Genomic DNA, 16,721 nt, shown 5'->3' on the forward strand with positions numbered 1-16,721 from the left:
CTCAAAAATAACTAAACAATAAGCTACAATTAACAGATAGTAAAGCGAAAGTATGTTTTATTCAAAAAAAAAAACGTTGAAAACGCGTGGATGGAAGGTAAATATCGAAAAAATAAACGTAAATACCAAAATAAAAGGGGCAAGATAAAATCTAACATATATTTTTATTTTTTAATTAGTTTCATGCCACCTTAAAAATTGTCTACGCTCTCCTTGTATAGGGCGCGTTCCACCTTTTGTGAGTCACTGATTTAGATTGGTAATTGTTCGATTATCTTTCATTTCAAAAGGACAAGAATGTATGGTCCCAATGCTATGTGACAATAAGATGGTATGGCAAAAAATGAGAATCTGCGAATCGGTGAGATTTATGATAATTTATAATACAACTAACAAATCCTGAATGTCTTAAAAAACTCCAACAAATACGTTATAATTGTGAATAACCGGGTTATTGTGTATCTTACTTTCTACTTCAGTTCCTGTCAAAAGGATGGCAGTCTGATTATTTGCCGTTTGTTTAAGCTATTTCTTGTTTTGTCTGATGAAGTGAAAGTACAATCTAATAAAATTTTACTAATATACTCGCTAATTTAAATACCCATGTTTATGGTTACGTTTTTGATTGCTTCATTTTGTTTAAATTAAAAATCAATCTACATAAACTGGAATTTATCCTTGAAACCGTGCTATTTACAAAAATGAGAAATGAGAACAAACAAATAGATTTTAAGTTTTTTTTTCAAAAAGCTGAAATTTGTTGTGTACTGTGAGATATATATCAGGATATATTGTATATTGAGAGTTTCGTTGTTGAAGGTCAAATGTGTGACAATACCTTTCAAAATCTTACTTGTTATATCAATTTTATCTTTAGTGTATAATATTCGGTATAAAGGTCTGCTAATTATTTAATATATTCTATATTTTTATTACAGTAGTCTAAACCCCTTTCTTATTTTGTTAGTTCTCATGCATGGAAGCTGTCAGTACTGTTATTATCGACGCCTACCCGCGGCATTTCATGAAGAAATACAGTAGAGAACTTCTTGTCGGACTGATGACGGTTGCCTACATTATAATCGGAATTCCGTTCATGTTGGAGGTAAAATCAATCTCTTTTCGTACATTGTATGAGTATTTAAATAATTGGTGTTTTTTTTTCGTCCTAACATGTACATGATTCGCAGTTCGCAAACTCACCTCGATAGAAGTCATTCATGTATTGATTGTCAACTATTATTCGCAGTTTTTGGCGATGTGGACAACAATATATATGATCTCTTCACTTTATATGAATCCCTTTCTGAACGCTGTCAAACTATATCCTGCGCTCAAAGAAATATTTCTATGGTCATCTATATTATCACTAAAATAAAAATTTGTCTTTTTTACTTCATTTTATTGAGTCTTTTCCCACCTTTATGTACATCTGTTACATCTTGAATAATTCCAGTTTGACATTAGTGCCTACTTTTTATCATTGGTGAAGAACTCATTATTATTCACATGTTCACCCATAAAACTAGGTCTAACGATTTTGCCACAAAGCCATTCATGTTCATGAAAAAATTCAAAAAAAAACTCCCAATTCAAGAATAATATTTCAATGAAGTTAACAATTTTTGGTTTGTGTGAATGGACTTCTCAACGAATTGAAATTCTCTCTCGAGCGTAATCTATAACGAATTGAAATGCTTTTTTTCAGGGCGGGATCTATCTTTTCGAACTTTTCAACAATTATGCGGTCGGAGGAATATCAATGTTATGGCTTACTGTTGTGGAAGCAGTTGCGATTGGCCATGTATATGGAGCAGATAAATTTGTTGACAATATTCAACTTATGATCGGGTACAAAGTTCCTCGATATTTCAAGATTTGTGTCATGTGGATTTCTCCTCTTTTAACATCGGTAAGTTAAGGCAAATACATACGGGGTGTCCATAAAATTTCTTTACAATTTCAGTTTCAATTATTTCTAAATATTTCAATTATAAAATTATGAAAACAAGTCGAGCGTTAGAAAAAAATCTTCTTTATTTACTAAATTGGAATAATACCAATAGCGTATATGGACTGGTAACATGGACTGGTAACCGGACGAGAGGTCGTGGTTCGCCCTATGATTGAAACGTCTTATCGACTTTCATCTCTCTCGGGGTAAATATGTAAATCCTAATATAATGTGTATTCTTGGTACTCCCGAAGTATGTTAAGACGGCGGACACCGGAGCGTAGAACGTAGTATGTGTACCAGGTTGGAGTTGGGCCATAATTTCAGGTACAAACACTATGGGATCTTGTATAATCTTGTATAATCCCCGAACTCATAGTAGAATTAAAATAAGGAAAATCGGAATAAAATTAGGGCCTGACCCTAAGCTGGAACACACACTACGTTCCGGTGTCCGCAATCTTGGTTCACATAGTACGGGAGAACCGTATTCCTAATTTCCTCTTGATAATTTGATACCACTATTAATCAACATTCCTTCATTTCAGAGCATCTGCTTGTATTACTTCGTTCGTTACGAGCCACCTAAAGTTGACGAATACCGATTCCCTCCCTGGGCTCAAGCTGTTGGTTGGATGTTAGTCATGTCATCTTTCCTTTGTGTTCCGTTTTTCGCAATCTACAAACTGTGGTCAGCAAAAGCAAAAACTTTAAGAGAGGTTCGTTAGTTTTAATTATTAAATATTGTGTGGTGAAACCCATTGAGGAAAACTCAATTACAATGTTTTTTATACTTTCATGAACTTAAGTGTTACTACTAGGTCTCAAATGAAAAATTTACGAGTTGTCATTGCGCTGATACACTCTATCCAGTGATGGGATTTAAGGGGTTCGTACGGGTTCATTGACAAGTCGTGATATTAGCGAACCCGTTCATGTTTTCAGGGGATGCTTTTCTGGAAGGAGAAAACTTGTTGCCAGTATGTTCTATACAAAAGAGAACCTTTTTTTTTAAATTTTGAATCCCACCACAGATTTTTATCCAAATGATGATCTCCTATGTAGTTATTGACATACTCAGGTTGCGTTGCGATAGTGTCACGTTGCGATTGGTGGTGCTATTACATTTCACTCTTTTTGAATTTTGCTCTAAACGAGTCTCTGCTCAAACATCGACTTGGCTTTTCATAGATACTAAGTTTATAAAGTAAATTTCTTTAACATAGATTACAAAACCATAATAAAAGTATTCTAGGATCCAAGAGATTTTCAGCCGTCAACTTGCAATGGATGCTTGCCATTTAATAAATAAACGTTTGTTCATCTTGTTGGCATAACATCTTTTAACAGAGATATAATAATTATACGAATTTTCAAAACGTTGGTTTTATGAGTGATTCATTATCTAGGTCCAGTGTAATCACAAACATAAGCGTGACGTCATGGGTTCTCAAGTACCTTGACAGGAACCCCCACTTCATGACCATGGTCCTCTCACAGCACCATTTCGCCCCATCCGTCACAACTAGTCGATCCGCCGCCACATTTCACTGGTCAAACATAGAGATAATTCTAGTATTTTTTTCGATTTTTAGCCATTTCTAACTTCGCTGCCATTTTTATTGCAGAAATTTGCTGAAACCAGAAGGCCCATCTACAGTTCACACATTCTAGAATTGAGAAATAACGAAAAATCTTTGAATGAAACTGAAAAAATCAGATTAGAAACCGATTCAGAACTCCAATCTTTCATTCCTGATGCTCACTACGATCACGGAGTCATCACAGAAAACGGTATCAAAGAGAACGGTGATTTTTCCCATGAAAAAATGTACCCCGTTGTTGAATGCATAACTGATAATGGCAATCCTGTTTAAAAACTAACAAAAAAGCGGGAAGTACCTCAACCAATAAAAAAAAAACTGCTGTACTGCGACGATATTTTATATATCGGCAACGAAGGAGATCGAAATCAGATCTCCACGTCTGAATATTCCGAAGCAGGGGAGTGCATCGAATAATAATATAATCCGATCAAAAATAGTTTTTCAGCTATATTTGGGGTTTCAAGACGAATGCCGAAATGCTCAAAATGATAAAAAAAAATGCTTTTTGATTGAATATTTTCCTCATTTTCCCAAATCATTTTTTTTAGTTTTGTTTTTTGGGGTTGGAGCTCTCGATATAAAGCCGATTTCGGTTAACTTCCGACAAACTTATAATCGTATAAATTGTCAATTATATTTTTAAATCGATTTCACATACATCCCGGAAATCTTCCATTGGGTCAAAGCTCGGGGTCAGAGGTCAATCCAATACTCTAAATTCTCGGTTGAACCGGAAAATATAAACTCGTTTCTGTTTTGATCTTACTTGAATTTCTGATAGATGATGAAAATCTGAAATCTACTTAATAAAATAATACTTTCTCAATATCCTTCGTAATGTCTGCGATCTATTTGACTGAATCTGCATTTAGAAGTAGTTTCCGACGAACAAGACCCCCCCCCCCTGATAAAAAAAAAACATATGAAGTGCAATTCAAAATAATGAATCGATCACATGGGGAATTACTCGATAAAGATAAATAACAAATCACTGTTTGGCACAAACTGAAGTCTAAATACATATTTTTATTTTTTTATATATATTTGTCTATAATCGTTTTTTTTCTGCACAATGCGCCAATGCACGATATTTTAGCATAAGACACCCATCTATGGCCAATTAAAAGTCGTCAAATAGCAATGCAAAATCTATTTGATAAGTACTCTGTTGTAGGCTAACCTAAATGACCGTTACATGCAAATGTATTTTGATTTACTGAATTTTTAATCGTGGTTAATCATTTTGATTCTAATTATATTCTTGATTCAAAATAGATGATAAAATTGTGTAATTTTAAAAATATAATCAATAGTTTTTATATGGATCATGCAAAAAACTGTAAAATACTTTCTTCTGTTTTTATTACAACTAACAAAATTTCAAAATAAATTCCTAATAATTCGAACAAAGTACTAAATGCTGATTTATATTGCAATTTATGTCTGCTTCAATTTCGCTCAGTTTTCTTTCTTGTGGCAGCTTCCTTCATTGAACTTTATTATCCGTGTTTTATTATGCTATTTCTGTCATTTTGTGTTATCCAAGTCTTTCCAAAATTGTGAAATAAATTTTATTCATGGTATTCGTATTTTTACTGTGGTTGTGGTGACAAATGCAACAATATCATTCGGCGCTCCAGAAGTGCGAGTACCAATATGGAGGTAATTAATTTTGTTCGCCCATTTTACATCAAGTTGTGTAAAAGGACTGAAACCAATGGGTAGGGGGTATATTCACTTGGCTAACACAGACAGTCCCCGAACTCGTAATAGAACTTAAAAAATAGGGAAAATCGGAATAAATCATGGCCTAACTCTAACCTGGTACACAAACTACGGGAGTACTTCGTTTTCTATCTAGCCGTACGTGTTCTCGACATCACTAACTAATATTATCACTAAACATTAAAAAAACGCAAACTAGAACACTTACAAGACGGATACCACGTCTTACAAGGACATAAAACACGGGTAGCGAGCGCCATAGAGCAGGGTTACCCAACCTGGGTGATAACTGCACTGGGGTTCACAACGATAATAATAGGGTTTGGAAGATACATTTCAACGTATATCCACTGTTACGTATAAACATTCCGTAAACAAGATAAATTCATTAGTTCACGCAATCGTAGATGTTACGGAACCTTAACAATGGGAGTGAAAAAGTTGTTTCAGACTGATCCTTGCTTTCAGCGTCTTTGTGGTTTATCTCAGTGCAATAAAGTCATATATTGATTGTGCGCGTTATTAAATTATCACCAGTTGAGAAATTGTAAAAACTGAATAGAATCGTTGTTGCAAACGGAGTTTACAATATAGTCAACAATAGCACAGGTTCACCACATTGCAAACTAGGAAACAAACCCAAAAGCGTAAGTTTACCACATTGCAAACCAGGAAACAAACCCAGAATCGTAAGTTCACCACATTGCAAACTAAGAAACAAACCCAAAAGCGTAAGTTCACCACATTGCAAACTAGGAAACAAACCCAAAAGCAAGAGTCGGTTCACCAACTCATATGTTAACTTTGTCAATATTAAATTTGGCGACTACTACGGGAATACCCAATATTTAGCAATCAATTGGTTGAGCTTTTGGTGTGAAAATTAAGAAAAGTAGCAGAAGTTGAAAATCTTCAAAATGAAAATTCAATTTCGGATTTATTTTATCAAACTCCTTCTGATGTGTGAGGCCTTTTCACTTCTCAAAGGTGAGTTCAATATGGAATTGTATTTAAAGATGAATATTTTTCTTCGGATAATTAGCAGTATATAATTCAATCATCTGGTGTGTGACCCTGAACTGTGGCAAAAGGGGGTTACCTTTTAACCACGACACCATATGACACACATGGGCAAACTAAATCCCGCGGGCTAAACCGGCCCGTTGGGTAATTCACTCTGGTCCGCCTGATGCTGTCACAATCAAACTGGAAACAAAATTTTGCTGTTAAAATTAGCTCGAGGAATTTGTTGATACTGCAAACAAATTGAGTTTTGACAAGTTATTGTTTTCTACTTTTGCTTTAGTAACACTGTGAATATTATCCATAAAATGTAACTTTCCACCTCATAGTTACACGGCCCAGTCTAGATGGGCAAAAATTTTGGCCCTGGATCCGAAAACTTTTCTCACCTCTGCTTTATAATTAGCATGCGTGACTCCAACATTTCGAGAAGAACCTGATCTGGCAATAACCACTTAAAAATGATGTAATGCAAAAGTATGCCAAAACAATTAATGCCGTTATCGCTTCTGTGAACAGTTATAAATTAGCCAAGGCAGTATTTTATTAAGTAAAAGAATAGCTTGCGGATCCCATAGGTCACTCTTATGAAGCCTCGGTAATCTGTATGAAGCACTTTTAGAACGTATGGTCTAATAAACACTTTAAAGAATAAAACAAAAAATAACATCGGGTTCGCTGACATCTCGAAATTTTAATAACGGGTTCGCATGAATCTTCTGAATCCCACTGGTACATAGATGTAATAATATGCCTGTTGAACTCTGTTACAATTAGCTGTTTGCTGCATTTAGCACAAACTTTTCAAGCCGCGCCCCACTTTTAGAATTTGTCAATTCACGCGCCCACCTCAAAAATAACTAAACAAAAAGCTACAATTAACAGATAGTAAAGCGAAAGTATGTTTTATTCAAAAAAAAACGTTGAAAACGCGTGGATGGAAGGTAAATATCCAAAAAATAAACGTAAATTACAAAAATAAGAGGGGCAAGATAAAATCTGACAAATATTTTTATTTTTAATTAGTTTCATGCCACCTTAAAAATTGTCTACGCTCTACTTGTATAGGGCGCGTTCCACCTTTTGTGAGTCACTGATTTAGATTGGTAATTGTTCGATTATCTTTCATTTCAAAAGGACAAGAATGTATGGTTTCAATGCTATGTGACAATAAGATGGTATGGCAAAAAATGAGAATCTGCGAATCGGTGAGATTTATGATAATTTATAATACAACTAACAAATCCTGAATGTCTTAAAAAACTCCAACAAATACGTTATAATTGTGAATAACCGGGTTATTGTGTATCTTACTTTCTACTTCAGTTCCTATCAAAAGGATGGCAGTCTGATTATTTGCCGTTTGTTTAAGTTATTTCTTGTTTTGTCTGATGAAGTGAAAGTACGATCTAATAAAATTTTACTAATATACTCGCTAATGGTCGTTAATTTTATAATAATAAAAGTTTATTTTGAACCAAACAATATAAAAAACTGTACAATGTGACTTTCCGGCACTCAATAACCCAGAATAATTGATGGAATAATTTTAGCAAATGATTATAAATTTGTTTACTTCAGAATGAAGCCCGGAAAACCCAATACCAAGCTTTGCAAGGTTAGTATTATAATAAAAAAAAAATTGAGGCGCGATAGCCTTGCGGTTAAACGCAGAGGTGGGCAAGGTTTTTGCACCGCGGGCCAAACATTTTGCTCAGCTAGACTGGCGGGCCATGTAAGTGTGACGTACAAAGTGTTTATGAACAATATTTATAGGGTTACAAAATCAAAAGACAAAAACAATAAGCCACGTGCTAAAATTAAATTTAATCGCAATCTCAACAAATTCCTTGTGCTATTTTCAACTGAAACATCATCAAAATTTGGTTTCAGTTTGGCTGTGGCAGTATCGGGCGGGCCAGATTAAATTAGCCAACGGGCCGGATTAGACTTGACTTTGTTGGTATCACAAATTACACATCTCAGGGTCAAGCTTTATGTCCCTGTAGTCACTACGGCGTAGTGAATTGGCGGCAAATTCGAAGCGGCCAATATTGCGAACAGTAGCTATAACGGCTCATCACTATACAATGGTGATGTGTGCGTTGGGGCCATTGAAATTGATTGCACAGGCATTTGATGACGCGATTCTGTCTGATATAGTTCGAAATGATTGTCAAAAAAGGGTTTATTGTTGAAAAAAAATTCGTGAAATAGATGTCAAATAATGATGAAATAGTTGTCAAACAGAAATCCGATAAAAATACAGTGCTGTTACACATGAGGGACAAATTATAAATATATAAGAAAAGGAAAACATAATCATATGATGTAAATTTAATCTACGCCTAATTAATAATACTAAAACCACCCGATTGAATAAGATACAAATTTATACGTCCTATCTCAAAGCGGCTCATTAAGGCTGGCTCACTTGAACTGCAAGTCCTTTTTCCTTGTTTACTTTCTGCTTCGGATGCGTGTGTGGCCGTTGCCGCAAGGATGCTTGAAGGAGATAGTATTATAACAGTTGAACAGATTGTATTATAACAGAGTTGTGCAACCAGGGCAAATGGGCCCACGAGGAAGAAATGTGCCAAATGCGCCACATGGAAAAAATAAGTGAAAATTTTGAGTGGTGTGTGTCCCGCGAAACTGGTTTTTATTTTGTTTAACCTGGTATGTGCGAGTAATCCCTTCGCGTTGCAAAGCCCATAACAGAGTCAAATTTATTATCTATGAATTCACAATGCCCTAACAACTATCTTGTGAGAAACGCACTGCGCATGTCATAATAAGATCGATAACAAAAAAATTCGCTGCAACTACTAGGAAGTCTGTGTTAAATAAAGGTGCGCCCGCGGTTTTACTCGGTTATTTGTATCTGGCGATCCTGTATTAAAGGTTGCACAGCTTTGTGTATTGGAGATAAATAATAACAACAGAATCTCTCACCACGAAATAACAAGTAAATTAGTTGTTATATCATAAGTCTGTAGGGAAAGCGCACCAATATAATATCAGTTTCGCTGCGAGAGATTATGCTATTCTCAAGATTCCATGATCACTAAATATACTATACTAACTATGAGAAAAAAAAACTCGGGGCTCCCGAAGTATGCGAACCAAGATGGCGGACATCGGAATGTAATATGTGTACTAGGTTAGGGTTAGGCCATAATGTTAGGTATAAATACTACGGGAGGTTCTTGGCTAGTTTTCGAACTGATAATAGGACTAAAATAAGGAAAATTGGAAAAAAATTATCGCCTAACCCTAACCTGTTACCCATGTTACGTTCCGATGTCCGCCATCTTGGTTCGCATACTTCGGGAGCACCCATAAGTCGGTAGGGAAAGCGTACCAATATAATATCTGTTTCGCCGCAAGAGATAATGCTATTCTTAAAATTCCAACTATCACTAAATATACTACGAACTCTGGATAAAAAAAACTCTTTCGATGCGTTTCAGAGCGACTGAAGAATTTGTCCAGTCTGGTAGCTCAGCTTCGAAAAAAGTTAGAATCATCAACCGCTGCACCCGAAGTGACTGAAAAGTTGACGAACCCTAACAAATTTTCAGTCCAGCCTTTCATGGAAAGTACGACATCCGCAATAACTGGTTACACCACTGCATCGTTGATTACTACAAAACCTAACGTAACTCTAAATTCAGGTAATATATGTTAGTTTCTAATGCTGATTATACTTTTTCTATAACGAGTGCTCCGACCAAAAACATTTCTGTGGAAGCTTCTGAAAACACGCTAATTTCTACCGGGCATTTAAAAATCGCATTTTTCCGATTGCTTTTTTTGCAAATTGTGTACTCCCGTAGTAAGTGTACCAGGTTAGGGTTAGGCCATAATTTTATTCCGATTTTCTTCATTTTAGTTCTATTACGAGTTCGGAGACTGTACGTGTTAGCCAAGTGAATATACCCCCTGCCCATAGGTTTCAGTCCCCTTACACAACTTGTTGCAAAATAGGCGAACAAAATTAGTTACCTCCATATTAGCCTACAAATTGGGTATGAATTGATCATTTTTACGCAAGTGCGATCGATGTAGCAATTTTCAACTCGCTGTACCCCCACTGGGGCTGTACATTTGTAAATATCTGACAATTTCAGAATCAAATCTAATATTTCTTCAAGCCAGGTGTCGGGTACTTATAAGATACTCAAATAAAGTATTTGTGTGTGGTTTTTCAGTGCATTGGGCCCGCCAGAAACATAGATTGAGATTACTCAAAACATAGAATTCTCACTCAGTCAGTACGCTGAGTTGTCACGTACACGAAAAAAAAACATGTTTCATCAATAACTCACTAGGAAGAGAACAGTCATATGTCCAAATTTTGAGAATACGGCTCTATGATGAAAATTGAGTGATTCCTCGTCAGACAAGATGGCGGCGATTCGAAATTTATGTCTGAACGGATTCGAATAATTTACTATCCGATTCAAAATGCCCAGTTCTAACCATCATAATTAATAGTCGCAGTATATGTGAGGTGTATTTATTACGTCATAAATCGCATGACTAATCCCTGACAGTCGATGGTTTGAGTTTGTCAATAAAGGAAGTCGCTACTACGTGTATAATTCGGCGCACCAGAAGTGTGTGTACAAATATGGAGATAACTAATTTTGTTCGCCTACCCTACATCAAGTTGTATAAAGGGAATAAAGTCTATGTACAGGGGGTATATTCACTTGGCTAACACAGACAGTCCCCGAACTCGTAATAGAACTAAAAAAAGGAAAATAGGAATAAAGTTATACCTTAATCTGATACACATCCTAACGTGAGTACCTATATTTCTTGCGAACATAAAGGTGCTGCAGAACATAACAATATGAATATGACGTGGTATGCCCTTTAATTAATCGTTCAACTTGGTGAACTGATTTTTCGCTTTTTCGATTAAATATTTCAAGAACAACCTGTTAACATTTTTTTTAATATTTGTAATAATACACAGAACTCTGCAAAATAGCATTAAATCTACATTATCATGGCTCTAAAGACTTTTCTTGAGTTTTCGCTTAACTTTAAAACGCATTATAAAATGAAAAATCTCGCGGAAACGGATAATTAATATGTAAAATTGAAAATTTATTAACTAATTGACAAGCAGACTTGAATTTATTCAAAGTCAATAATAATAAATTTCAAAAATAATTAAATTCGGATCTGTTGGAATATTTAATTTGTTTTGAACGTTCTGTATATTTCAATTTTTGATCATTTCATTTTCAGACAACTGTGACATTGTATATAATTCCAAATGCTTCGAAATAAAAGTACGAGTTGACGCTACAGAAAGCTTTTATGATGCTGAATCTCTTTGCGGAGATCGCAAACTTGCTAACATATATGACGCCACACACTACAACTTGGTGAACAATGTTTTACGCTCCAAGATAATTGATTCGTGGGACTGGATTGCTGTATGGACTGGTATGACCTATGAGGTAAGACTCGTTACTTTTATCACAGTAACACAAAATTCCTTAACGATCGGTGATTAGACACAGAAGGAAGCCGTAACCAACCAGTCGTTATGTAACGGTGAGAAGTCCAGCAATCTTTATGCGCATTAATATAGCCGACAGGATTCCAACATGAAAACCAGTAATGCGATGACAAACGTTCACCTAATTTAGAGGTGTGCAATATTCAATACACAAGACAGGAGGGCCAGATCGAAATAACTTAGTGAAACCGCGGACCTACCCATATATTTGTCATAGACTTTTTTAGTAGTGGCGGGCACAAATTGTCTTGTTATAGATCTTATGACATGCGTTGCTTGCTTCGCATGAGCTAGATGTTAGGTCATTGCAATAAATTAGACTCAGGTATAGATGCAACGCAAATGAATACCAGATTGAACTAAATGAAAATCTAGTTTTGTGGGCCGCATACCACTCAAAATTGGCACATATTCCACGGGCAATACTTTTTTTTTTATTGTGGGCACATTTGCCCCGCGGGCCACAGGTTGCACATTCCTGACCTAGAGCTTAGGAGCGTAATGAAAAAATTGAATATGTTTTGATTTCACATCCTAGTATATTATGTTTCAGAATGGTCAACTTCTGCAGGCATCTGGCCAACCCATAGAACTACCATCAACAGTGTGGAAGCCTGACAATCCACATATAGACGCATTGTGGACAAGGGTAGCTGTTTATGTCGTGAAAGACCAAGAACACAGCAACCAGGGGCTAATTAATAAGCATCCAGACAGTCGATATGTCGGCGGGATCTGTGAAGAATGAAAACTGAAATAAAACTCTACTTTGACACTTGTTTTACTGTCGTCGTTACAACTTCGAGCTCAAAAACTTGACTGGATGAGTGGATAACTTGAACGGTACTCCCCGTCAAAAAGAATCAATTTCAAATTTTAAATTTTTTTTGTTTTTAAATTAGATATTTGAACCTCGGGTGTCGCTGCTCGATAATCAACTTTGATTCCGCGCAACTTCCACTCCGCAGTTAAACTGTGTATTTATTATTTTCTCGTAATTTGTGTTTGTATGATTTTGAATTGTGACGCCACACTGTAATACCCAAATTAAATATGATTGTATTTGAATATTCAAGTAGTGCAGATTGTCAGCCCCAATATATGTCCCATTTTAATAAGTTACAAATAGTTTTCTCGACGCTCCGGTAGTATGTGCACCAAGATAACGCACAACCTGAACCTGGTACACATACCATGTTCAAGTTGTGCGCCATCTTGGTGCACATACTACGGGAGCACTGTTTTCTAGATGAATCAAAATATCCACCGCCCCCTAAATTTGGAACCCCTCATAATAAAAATTTGCGGGACATACTGCAACCAGCACTGACCTATTCCTGTAAGCCAGGGGTTTTCAAACAGTGAAATAATTTGGATTGCGTCGTGGAATTCAATCCTTTAACCAGAAACTTATACTTTTTAGCTTGACATAAAATGATGAAAATGTAAGAATTAAAATTGAGAGGGACATACTACTTGCAGTATTGGGCGTTCAGTCGCATTATCATAGTTTATTCGGTACTCCGGTAGTATGCGAACCAAGAAGGCGGACACTGAAACGTAGTATGTGTACTAGGTTAGGAATATCTCATAATTTTAAGTACAAATACTACGAGAGTGACTTGGCTAGTCCCCAAATTCGTAATAGAACCTAAATGAAGAAAATTGGACTAAAATTATGGCCTAACCTGGTACACATACTATGTTCCGGCGTCCGCCATTTTGGTTCGCACACTACAGGAGTTCCGTTTATTTACACAAAACAAGCCTTTTTTCGTATTATGAGTTTAAATTCACTAAATTTTTTGTCGAGTACTTCGTGATTTGTATTAGAGCAAACGAATGCGTCGCGAGTTTTAAAAAAAAAGTTGAGAACTTCTGCTATATGCCAGTGATTTCCAACGTGTAAGTCGCAATGCATCATAAAATTATCATAAAAACTATTGATTATATTTTTTAGTGAACTTTGTTGTTCATTATCAGCTTCAAAAATTCACCGGTGGTAAACAAAAGCGGCTTTCTCATTGATGCAACTTCGAAGTAAATTATGACGACATCAATGTTATGTATAATTATTGTTTTGTGATAGCTATTTCATTTTGCAGCTATAAAATACTGGTTATATTCCTCGGTAGCGAGATTTCACAAAACTTATTTATCGAAAAAGTTGAGTCACTCGAAGGAAAGGTTGAAACCATTGCTATGCGATACGCCGGTGACCGTACATTTGAACCCATGTACATTTGAACCCATGCGTATATCCACGGGTTCAATCTATATGCGGGTGCTAAAACCCATGGGTTAGGGTTAGTATGGTTTTAACTATCCGTGAAACAAAAAAAATTCCATAGGTGCAATAGCATACAGGTGCAATTGTCATGGGGTTCAAATGTACGTGGGTTCAAATGTAATGGAACCGATACGCCACCTAGTCTACCAACAGAACGTGTGGTTTAGCCCAGCGATTCCCAACATTTTTAGATAAATTCAGCGCTTAGCTTATTTTAAAACTCTTTATATCTCCTTCACTATGCACTTAGTTTCCGTTATTTGTTTACTTTTCCATGTATTCTTATTTAGTGCTATAAAAAACTCGCACTTTTGCAAAGTTTATAAGGTAGTATGTGTACCAAGATGAACCAGGTTGGGGTTATCACGGTTGTACGCTATCTTGGTACACATACTACATACCTTATATTACATGTACAATACTCATAAACACGTATTTCAATATTAATAAATAACTGGGCAATATTTTTGAAACTACAACAAATACAAAGTGATATATATCCGTCCCAAGAACATCAAAATTCTCGCCCGGCAAGCCAAATCCCCGTGTTCGGGAAACGTTGGTTTGTTACATCATAAAAGAGTACAAAAAGGATTTACAATTTGTTCTGGAGCTCCGGAAGTATGTGCACGAAGATGGCGTCAACCTGACCATAGTATGTGTACCAGGTTAGGGTTCAGGTTGTGCACCATCTTAGTGCACATACTTTGTGAGCACCTTTTTTTTATAAAATATTTGAAGTATTTATTTTATAACAATATCCATTTAATTACTAGTGAAGAAAAATTAAATTATATGAAAATCAAAAAAAAGTTAAATCTCCCAATTAATGTCGAATTTTGTTCAATGAAGTCACTTTAAAGGCGTGTGTACCAAGATGACGCACAACCTTAACCTGGTACACTTACTATTTTCAGGTTGTGCGCCATCTTGGTACACATACTTTAGGAGCACCCTTCAAAAGGTACTAGGGTATATTGTGAACTGCAAGTCCTTTTTCCTTGCTTACTTTCAACTTCATTATCTTCTGTTTCATTGAGTTATATCTTGTTTTGTCTGATAAAGTTAGTTTATAATCTAAAAACAGAATACTATTTCATGGAAAGAGATTATGTTTTTCTAAAGTAACGTTATTGGACTCGGTAGTGGACCAATGCTTCGTTATCATGTTATTTATTTTCTTGTTATTTATGTCAGAATTTTTCTTCCTATCGTTATGGAAAAATAGTCTTCCTCTTAAATTACTGGACCAATTGCTTTGAAATTGCCAAGTGGTCAAGGATTATATTTTAGACTACGATCAAACGAAAGTATACTAATGTACTTGCTATTTCATGAACGGAGATTATGGCCAGTGACTGAATGAAGCCGCGGGTCGCACCTTTAGGAAGTGGTGGGATTCTAATTTTTTGTCAGCCGGTTCTATCACGAAAGAATTGCTTTGAATCAATTGCTTTGAAATTGACTGTGATTGAAGATCTCCGTCCACGAAATAGCAAGTACACTAGTATGCTTTCGTTAGAACATAGATCTGATATTTCCCGCTGATAAAGTTAGACTATGATCTAACGAAAGCATACTAATGTACTTGCTATTTCATGAACGGAGATTATGGCCAGTGACTGGATGAAGCCGCGGGTCGCACCTTTAGGCAGTGATGGGATTCAAATTTTTTGTCAGCCGGTTTCATCACAAAAGTCATATTTTTCAGCAGGTTTTGTTACAAACAGACAGTAACCATTGACAGGAATCAGCAATTCTAATAAAATTCCGTAAGACAGTTCTATAATCTATAGAACCGGTGCGAACCGGCTGAATCCCACCACTGGTTGCAGGCACAAAAATTGCTTCATTTTGTAACTGATCTTACGGCATTATTACGGGTCCTTGCAGAATAGTGAGTTAAAACGCATAAATTTTTGAAGGAAAACTGATATTCAAATTTATTGTCACACCTACTTTAAACTAATTCAGTGAGAAACACGTTTTTGTAACATTGTGTATTTTGCAATAGAATTTTGCTAGCTAGTTTTACTAATATGACAGTGGCACTCAGGTACTGATATAGGCTTTGCAACGGAAAGAGATCGGAATTGCTCGCACATACCAGATTAAATAAACTAAAGACTCTTTTCGCGGGCATACCATTTAAAATTGTCACTTTTAAATTTGGCCGCAATTTTCATGTCATTTTCATTTCAATTTTTTTCATGTGGGCCGCAGTTTGCACACCCTGGTCATAGGGTACGAGAAGAGCTGTTGGTCATAGGGCTATCGTGTCCATTTATTTGAGCAGTGCTTTTGTTAGTACTAGTGTCACAGATAAGTTTATTGTGTTGAGATGAATCAGAAGAATCAACGGTTCCGGATTGGTTGTTTTATTGTACGACAACTTCAAAATTAAAAGCATATAGCCGTTAAACAAAACATAAAATACATAAAATAACTGAAAAACATGACCGACCGCCAGCGCAGCGGCCGGAAAAAGAAAGCGAAAAACATAGTTTTTCTCTCAAAAGTAGTGAGTGGTCGGAGTCCAGATCCGACAAAACCGCATTGAATAAAGGTCAGTATAACAAT

At 35.9% G+C, this 16,721-nt stretch overlaps 1 protein-coding gene and 1 long non-coding RNA gene across 2 annotated transcripts; both read left to right on the top strand.

The window, feature by feature from the left end:
- The first annotated feature begins 946 nt into the window (after positions 1-946).
- LOC144424500 (sodium- and chloride-dependent GABA transporter 3-like) lies at positions 947-5,144 on the top strand. Its single transcript, XM_078113867.1, has 4 exons — positions 947-1,105; positions 1,709-1,912; positions 2,503-2,673; positions 3,583-5,144. The coding sequence occupies exons 1-4, from the start codon at positions 977-979 to the stop codon at positions 3,829-3,831; spliced, it is 753 nt and encodes a 250-aa protein (XP_077969993.1). The 5' UTR covers positions 947-976; the 3' UTR covers positions 3,832-5,144.
- Positions 5,145-11,660: 6,516 nt separating this feature from the next.
- On the top strand, positions 11,661-12,830 carry LOC144424354 (uncharacterized). Its single transcript, XR_013476644.1, has 2 exons — positions 11,661-11,789; positions 12,405-12,830. It is a non-coding gene; the product is annotated as an uncharacterized LOC144424354 (long non-coding RNA).
- Positions 12,831-16,721: the final 3,891 nt, after the last annotated feature.

Source organism: Styela clava, chromosome 6, assembly GCF_964204865.1.
Source record: "Styela clava chromosome 6, kaStyClav1.hap1.2, whole genome shotgun sequence".
Lineage (NCBI taxonomy): Eukaryota > Metazoa > Chordata > Ascidiacea > Stolidobranchia > Styelidae > Styela > Styela clava.